Source organism: Formica exsecta, unplaced genomic scaffold, assembly GCF_003651465.1.
Source record: "Formica exsecta isolate Colony F162 unplaced genomic scaffold, ASM365146v1 scaffold1022, whole genome shotgun sequence".
Classification (NCBI taxonomy): Eukaryota; Metazoa; Arthropoda; class Insecta; order Hymenoptera; family Formicidae; genus Formica; species Formica exsecta.
This window is the reverse complement of record NW_021848362.1, coordinates 12,340-21,970: the sequence shown is the minus strand read 5'-3', so window position 1 is coordinate 21,970 and position 9,631 is coordinate 12,340. Positions and strand designations below refer to the sequence as shown.

Sequence of the window (9,631 nt, the reverse complement as noted above, 5' to 3'; positions counted from 1 at the left end):
TAATTTTTATTATATATAATTTTTAAATATTATAAATAAATTATTATAGATAAGTAAAGGTCTTCGATGTCATCGAAAGCAAGAGCAAGAAGAAGTAAAGAGCAATCGAAATCACGCATCGTCAAAGAGTTTCGAAGTCTCTTATATGCGAGGGTCTTTCTCCTTTATTATATAGTATTTCACGAATATACATATATATATGTCATATTACCATAGAGAATAAAACTTTTATATTTTGCATTTTAACTGTTTGAAAATAATTTTAATGGATTAATGATTTTTTGTGATTAAAATAATACCAAACACGACATAAACCGGATAATTTTTAGTTAAATATGTAATCAAAATTTTTATTATAAGTTTAATTAAAAATTATCCGATTTATGTTGTGTTTATTGATGTCATTTTAATCGCAAAAATCTTATTAATCCATTAAAATCATTCTCAAACCGATAAAATAAAGTAAGAATTTTTTTTTAAATAGGAATCGAAGTGACAAAAATCTAAATTATAAATTATCGTTTTGTTCCGATCCTTACGAATAATAACTATTTTTCTATCAATATTTAGAGTAAAGATATTTTGTTCCATGCTTTATCGTTTGACTTTTCGACGATTTAAATGTGATTCGGATTGGGAACGCGCAATACAATAGTCGAATCGCAAGTCCGAGTAATTAATATAACGATAAGCTCCGTGATATATTAATCGTTTATTAAATAATTTTATAATTTAAAATACTTGTATAATTTAATATTCCCTCTAAAATGCTTAATTTTTGAAAGAAAAGAGGTGTACGGGTGGTCTAGGACACTCTGTATATACATCATAATACACAAATAATTTCGGCTGCGAATTATCAATAACATGGTATGCGGCCTTGGCGATGTAAACAATAGCGCGCTATTGTTTATGTGTTACGGTCTTGTTATCGTTCGCACGGCGACACTTGAATAGGATTGAAGTAGTTCGAGACGCTCCATCAAATTTCTCTTTTAAATGCGATCGCAATAGATATGAGGAAATAATTTGATACAATTATCTCTCTCTCTCTCTCTGTCTCCCCTCTCCCCTCTCCCTCTCCCTCCCTCTCTCTCTCTCTCTCTCTCTGCGTGTGTATGTGTGTGTATATACGTATGATAATTAAGGAAAAATGTACTTACTTCTTGTGTCTTGTTTGTATCTTCTTTGTCTTTACATTTAGACTTCATAGATGAAAAATATCTTCCTCTTCTTTATTATTAGGCTTCTATTAATGCTGCGCTGTCCAAGAACGAAGAGATTCACTAATTATTCACTGATTGATTGATTAAGATTATTCACCAAAGAGATTAGTGATGGACGATGTTACCGGGACAAGGAAGAGATGATAAAAAGATGGTGTAAAGTGGTTATATTACAAAGGCTGCGTTCCGTAATTCACTGATAATATTGCCAGCATCGTCATCTTTGTTGTTCATCAAAAGTTAAACAAGGATAATGACATGTTGGCAGTACCGCTAGTAAATTTTGGAACGCATTCAAAATAATTCGCAATCAGTGGCGCTAAAGGATATTACCTTGGTAACTACAAACTAAAGGTCTATTCAATGGATAAATGTACGTCTTTAGTTTAGATGCGGTTACCATGGTAACATCTTTTGGCGCCAGTGTTAGATGCGGTTACCATCGTAACCTCTTTTGGCGCAAGTGTTAATAATTGTAAATTGTAATAACCGACAATATCTTCAGATCTGCATAATATAAATTAAATTTGTGAAACTTGTGTGGCTTATAAAAAGTGTGACAGTTTTCATTTGATTTAATCAGGTAAGTGCTTCATACACTTACATCGGATTTGATCGGACATGATCAAAATAATAGTTATTTATTATAAATAAATATTAGTACATATGCTCTTATTTAATATTATTGTAAATACAAGATAACTCGCATAATATTGTACATGCATCTTTACAAATAAGTTATTTTGTTGAAAAATAGCAAGAATCATATATAGGAAATATTTATGAAATATATTGTTTGATTGCTTAATAAAAATTTAATAGATATATATTTATATACAATTTAAAGAATGTATACAATGTAATATATACAATTTTATAAATTTCCTATAAAAATAATGATATCAAAAAATTGCGCCAAATAAATAAAAATTTCTACTATATAAAATTTATTTTTTTTATTATTATTTAAATAAAAAGATTTAACTCCAAAAAATGTTACACAAAGTAGTGTTTTAATTTCCTAGAAAAATAATCGAAAAATATCAAAAAAGATATCAAATAATATTGCCAACTTAATCAAAATTTGTTATACAATTTTTTTATTTTTGATATTAAAAAAAGTCAGATTTTAATAAATTGCAATATAATTAAAGTAGTAAAGCGTATAGCTAAAATAGAGTTATTTTATAACTAAGTGCACAATTGTAATATACACACATCTAACGCTAAGCATAATTTTATATTGTAAGATAAAATAGTTAGCGGCTCATGCGGTGGTAATCAGACGGTCAGCTGTGCCGGGCGCTCGCGGCGCGCCGCGCCGCTCCTGCCTGCCTTCTGTATTCGACGCGTGATTTGTTAACTATTTTTGCTTATAACTCAAAAATTACGCTTCAATTCAAATTTTGGTAAAGGAAAAATCGTCTTAGAATTGTATCAGGAATACGTCATTTCACAGACGGAAGGTTGTTCCGGAACACCCTGTATAATCCCTAAAAATTTACCTTTTTAAAAAAAGGTAAAAAAAGGCGCCAAGTACACGCACCATGTGAAAAAGTGTTAAACAAAAAAGTGTTATTTTTTATAAGTTAAAAAAACTGCTTTACGAAATAATGTCATTTTAATTGTACAATATAAATATTTTAATTTCCTAAAAAAATTGATATAAAAAAATTCTGCTAACTGACAATAAAAATTATACCATAAAATTAATTTTTTTTATGATTATTTAAATAGAAACATTTTAATCAAAAATACTATTGTGCAAAATAGTTGTATAAATTTCCTATAAAAATAATGATATCAAAAAATTGCGCCAAATGAATAAAAAATTCTACTATATAAAATTCATTTTTTTTATTATTATTTAAATAAAAACATTTAACTAAAAAAAATGTTATACAAAGTAGTGTTTTAATTTCCTAGAAAAATATCAAAAAATTTGGTCAACTTAATAAAAATTTATGTTATACAATTTTTTTATTTTAGGTATTAATAAAAGTTAGATTTTAATAAATTGCAATATAATTAAAGTAGTAGGGCGTATAACTAATAAAATAGAGTTATTTTATAACTAAGTGCACAATTGTAATATACACACATCTAACGCTTTGGGATAAATTTATTATAAACAATTATGTAAGACGGTATAAAATAAACAATTATATGTATATTTCAATAACCATATATTCTAAAAAGTTTAATAAAAAAATATAATACAAAACAAAAAACAAAATTACACAAATTTATATAAAAAATCAAGAACTTATGCGAAAATTAAAAATTAATACAAAATTAAAAAACAAAAAAAATTTTAATTAAAAAAGCTTGGCGCTGCTAAGTTTCAAAATTAGTAACTGCAATGTATCTTAATGTAATAAATAATTAATTAAATTTAAACATTATTATACCAATAATTGCAACGTAAATATACGAAGTACGTTAATATCATTAGCATATCCTACGTAGAAAATGCCGATGCTGAAAAACGGCCCAGTATTGACTTAATATCGGCGGTCAAGCATTGGCAGACAATGCTGTCTCATTATTGGTTAATTGTCGAGTTTATAATGTTCCATTTTAATTGGCAGCAGCGGCAATTAATTATGGAATAGTGTTACACTCTTGTACTTGACTTTTGTTGGTCCAATATTGGTAACTACTGGCAGCCAGTACTGGCACGACTGACAGCAATATTCGCCCAGTATTGGGCCGTTTGTAAATTTCTATAGCTATACGCCCTACTACTTTAATTATATTGCAATTTATTAAAATCTAACTTTTTTTAATATCAAAAATAAAAAAATTGTATAACAAATTTTGATTAAGTTGACAAAATTTTTTGATATCTTTTTTGATATTTTTTGATTATTTTTCTAGGAAATTAAAACACTACTTTGTATAACATTTTTTGGAGTTAAATGTTTTTATTTAAATAATAATAAAAAAAATGAATTTTATATAGTAGAATTTTTTATTCATTTGGCGCAATTTTTTGATATCATTATTTTTATAGGAAATTTATACAACTATTTTGCACAATAGTATTTTTGATTAAAATGTTTCTATTTAAATAATCATAAAAAAAATTAATTTTATGGTATAATTTTTATTGTCAGTTGGCAGAATTTTTTTATATCAATCTTTTTAGGAAATTGAAATATTTATTTTGTACAATTAAAATGACATTATTTCGTAAAGCAGTTTTTTTAACTTAAAAAAATAACACTTTTTTGTTTAACACTTTTTCACATAGCGCGTGTACTTAGCGCCTTTTTTTACCTTTTTTTAAAAAGATAAGTTTTTTTAGGTACATTAATACTACGCACAAAAGCAGAAAATACATCTATAACACGCCTGTCAAAATTTTAAAATAATAAGACATCGGACAGCTATATATGTAGCCAAGAAAAAAATTCGTTTTTTAACAATTAACAAATTACTTATTCCCCCCGAAATATTTATGCCGAGAGCTCATTTAACAAAAGCAGTCTCATTGTCAGTCACCGTCCTTTGTGTCCAATTACGCGGGTGCTTAATAAATACGCGGTGGACTAAAAATGGTCATCGATTCTCTGATTCATCTTCGATATCGATAAATCTCACAAAACGCACGCATACGTGTGTGTGTGTGTATGTGTGTGTGTGTGTGTGTGTATTTGCATTTTTTGCCCGTTCGATCTGCGTTCCTTCCAGGAACATGACTTTCGATCATACACCATTAATTGCCGGCGTGATGCATAACGATTAGCTTTTTTCCGATCGCCGTCGCCGAAACACGCATATCCAGATTATCGCGACACGCGCGCGTATGTCAACTCCAAATGGAAACTTCTTAATTATCGGAGCACGTAGTATTGGGGACGAGGCAATCCAGGCACGTCCAGGGAGAGAGGGGAGAAGGAAGGAGCAAAAACTGTCAACCGGTCCACAAACGAATGACGAGACAATAAGGGAAGATATACAGTGAACGGGGACATTCGCGTACGCTATATAAGTGTATCGAACCGTTTCTCGTCCCGTCACCAAAAGAGCGAAGACGTTTATCTCGTGGCGACACAAAGAAATGTTCCGCGGAGATGAGATACGTATAAAAAATCGCGGAAAGATCGTCTATATATATATAGGCCCGGTCCTTCGTATCGATGAGACTGGGATGGTCTTTAAGATTACACCCTCTTGTGCAATGCAAAATCGTAAGAATAATATTCACATCTGACATCATTATATGTATAAATGTTAATAAATCAAATAAGCTCTTCTAGATGTAAAAATCAGGTACTTTTGCATGTATTTTTTTAAAAGTTACAGTATTTGGATGGCCAGCTTATTTCCTGTTTGATTCGCACATTCGTATTTAAGGAAGCAAATAAGAGTCTTAATTACATCCATTTTTATATGATTTTCGAGGTAACGGCCAAGATGTCAGATAGCGCGCATTAATTTATACAGTGGTCTTCAATTTGAATGATAATTCAAATATATGATTGAATGATGTGATTAGTTCTTTAATAACGTCATTAATTACGTCATAGTTCTTTAATTACGTCATTAGTTCTTTAGAATTGTAACATAAATTATTAATCGCGATAATAAAAGGCTATATACAATATACTAACAATCAATTTAGATCTTCTTTTGTCGGTAGCAACTGCCGATTGTTGGTATATCATATAAGTCAAAATATAAATTAAAAAAATCTAATTGGGACAAATATTTTTTCGAAAAAAAGCTCAAAAAAATGATTAAAAGTAGCAGAAATTACACAATTTTCAAACATTCCAAAAATACCCCAATTTCTGAATTTGAAAGAAATACTTATTTTTGCTTAAAATAATTAAAAAAACAATATCTTAAAACAATGATTGGTGATTGGTCACTTGGAAAACTGTCAAAAATCATAAAATATACTTAGAATCTTAGAAGCCAATATGATTGGTAGAATAACATTAAAAGCAAACTCTAGTTAGCTCGTACGTAACAAATCAATACATTTATCATGATGATATGACTCCTTATAATTTTTTGTCTCAGTTTCTGAAATGCAGATGAAGGATTCTGCGTCAGCTTCTTCGACTTTGCTGGTTGCTATAGAAATTGATGGTTGATATGCTTCATCCATGGCAAGACCCACCATAAAATACTCGGTTACTTTGCATTGTTGGAATTTGTCTATGTAGCATACCACATCATTTCTACCTGCTTTCTTTTCTTGACCTCTTAATTCTTTTAAGGCATAAATAGAAGTTTTCTTTTTGTCTCGTGGTGCTGCATTGTATTTAAGTTCCCACATTATGGCAAATTGCCTATCTTTATCAAACATCCAGATATCGATTATTCCGTTTCGACCTTTATTATCTTTGATCCATAGCTCAGAAGAAATATTAGAAAATCCCTTCATATCACATGTTCTACTGAGGACCATAAACATTAGGCCTTGTAAAGAATTTTCGCTATATTCTGTCGGATATTGGTTCTCAAACCCTTTGAAAAGGGATTTGAGATCATTATATAACAAGATCAATGTTTTTCTAAAGTTGACTATATCTCTCCGTAGAAAATATCTTTGAAGATTACTGATATGTCTTGCACAAGCTTCCTGAAGTGCATTATTAAACTTGCCAACCATAACATTAGCTGTCTTCAGCATCTTTAGAAAACACTTGCTTGTAGTTTGATTGGGAATTCTGAGTTTCCACCTAAAATCATTACATTCAGGACTTTCTGCATACGTCAGGAAGCCTATTTCCAAAAGCAAAATGAAAAAAACATCTTTGCTTGACATACTTGAATTATCCCGCATTTCTATAAGTTCTTTTATATTTATTTTCCCATCAACAGAGTCGATATTTATGTTGCCAGACCCCAATATCTTTAGAATATCCGAGGCAATGTCAATATCAGCTGGTACCTTTTTGTACGTACTAAGCAGAGGAGAAGCTTCTACTTCTAACATCTTTCCACTAATCAAATAAATAGCAACTATATAGAGAGGGTATATGCATTTCTGCCCTATTTTTGTGTGGAATCCGTTGAAGTCTATCTTTATTTCATGTTTTTTCCTTTCTAGTTCGTCATCAATGAGTTTCAGTGACCCTCTTATTTTCTTTAAAATGTCATCAAGCTGTTCTTCATGAAGACCGTAAAATGGAATAATATTCTCTCTTAGAAAGCCTGTTGCAGCATCAGGGGTATCATCTAGAAATCTGCATGCAACTGCTTTGACATCTTGAGTGTATCCTACACCACTTATTTAGGAAACTCCTGTAAGCAGCACTCCTTGAACTATTGCCTGAGCAATGTCTCCCTTTGTAATCTCACACAAAATTGTTGACATAAGTTGAGCGATTTGCCCTACCTCACAACCAGAAGTACCATCACGTAGTGCAGATACGACAACTGCGTCACATTCATCAATGAGAACCAAAATGCGCTTTTCCTCATGTGCCTGATATAGATATTCACACAAGTCTGTCAGACCACTTTTCACATTTTGTTCGCCAACGTCTTGATATGTCCTGGATTCAAACCACATCTCGCACAAATTTCTATCATCTTTATCTTGGATATTCTTCAGCAAAAATGCCTTATGCCTTATGCCTTCTGAAAGCATCCTTAATTCTCCTGTAACAATGCGCCAATGCATCTTCATATTTACGAATTGTAGGACCTTTGAGGTCCACAAACAGGACAGGATAAGCACCTAAATGGTTCTTCAGATCTTCTTCTTTTTCCTTTGTTACAATATCCTTGTCCTTGAAGATTTCATACTGTGGCCTCTTCTTCCAGTCTGGTTCTACTTTTCCTTCTTTGTCGATCTCAAAAAAATGCTTGATCATGTTCATGTTTGATGATTTGCAAAACATCTTTGGAGCTGATACAAACAATTTTCTTCCTGTTTCAAAGAAGATTTCGTTGAGTAGTGAATGGTCCACAAATGTAGGCTTTTTGGATATTTCTGCAAAGTTTTGTGTTTCTGGATCAAATAGGTGCTACAAACACAAGAAAGTAATTACTGATCAGTTGCTAAAGAAAAAAAAAGCACAACAGAGGAAAAAATTCAACTCACTTTGGTATCTGTGGTTTTTTTAATCATTTTTGGTTTTTTTCCAGTAAAAAACCAAACTTCACTCATCGCTTAAAAAGAGAAATGCATAATTGTTTAATTGGCGATATAAGACAAAGTCAATGCTGTTGTTTATATGATAAATAGATCAATTTTTTAAATTATCCAACTTGTTCGGGAGTCGATCTCGACGAGATCGCCCGAATCTTGAGAAACGCTCAGAGATGAGCGAGAAGCGGTGTGTAACGCGAATCCGTAGATCCGCTGGAGGATAAGGAGATTGAGATAAGAATCGAGTGCAGATTGTTTGTAATGTTCCCTTTATTTTGAATAATAGGAGCGAGCGACGGCACGTAATCCGCGATTCCGACGGAGATCTTCAAATGTCCTGTTAATGACTGCCCTTTTTTCGCGGTTCGGAAATCTTGATTAAGAGCTTCTTGCTAGAAACTCTCGCGAAAACGGAAATCTTGACCGCGAACGCGGGATGGAATTTAGCGCGAGGCAGAGGACATTCGCGATGCGGATAACGAGCGTCGACTCTCGAACTCCAAACAATTAACTTTCACAATATCTGAGCACTAAATAATGAAAGAACACGAATTGAGATGTGACCAAATTGCTCGCCGCGAGAATATGAATGCGATATTATGCGAGACAATTCGGACCGAATATGAGACGAGTAAGCCTACTGCGTACGCGACACGAGCGAGAATAAGCGAAATGCGAATGCGAAAAGGCGATGAATTTCGACCGGCTCGAATCGTTGTCGTAGGCAGACTGAATAACGACGGAAAAGAGTCGCGGTCGACCGATTTCCATAATAGGATATTTTCGGCGCCGAATGTTCGAGAATATAGGTGTTTGTCACCGTTTTTCATTCTAAGAAGAATGCGATCACGCATCTTTTTCTTTGTTATGATCACGCGATTACGCGCCGATCGGCTGATCGCGACGATGTTTATTCTCGCTCGTGTTTTGCTTGCGGCTCTTACCGTTCAGATTTGTCGGTTGAATTTACGGTTTAAATTTATCGATTAAATTCAACGTTTCAATCTTGAACACAACTGATAATCAAACATTATAGGAGTTTATGCTTTGAGACATGTTTATACTATTTTTAAATAAACAATAGAAGATTAAGGAACTTGGTTAATAAGTACATGTCCATGAGCGCAGTTATACTGCTAATATGTGTCCATATGCATACGTATCTGTTAAATTTAGTATTAGATATCTTTTATCGTGTTAAATTTTTTAAAAACGACTACCTTTTCGTATGATAGTTCTCGCAGAGATGTGGAAATATCAAAATTAAAAACAGAAAATAGAAAATTAT

General features: G+C 31.9%; 1 protein-coding gene across 1 annotated transcript; it reads right to left on the bottom strand.

The window, feature by feature from the left end:
- Window positions 1–6,112: 6,112 nt before the first annotated feature.
- LOC115232891 lies at window positions 6,113–8,358 on the bottom strand. The gene is made up of 2 exons (XM_029803050.1): window positions 8,296–8,358; window positions 6,113–8,218 (listed from the first exon to the last, which is right to left on the bottom strand). The coding sequence occupies exon 2, from the start codon at window positions 7,180–7,182 to the stop codon at window positions 6,193–6,195; it is 990 nt and encodes a 329-aa protein (XP_029658910.1). The 5' UTR covers window positions 7,183–8,218; window positions 8,296–8,358; the 3' UTR covers window positions 6,113–6,192.
- Between the last annotated feature and the right edge of the window lie 1,273 nt (window positions 8,359–9,631).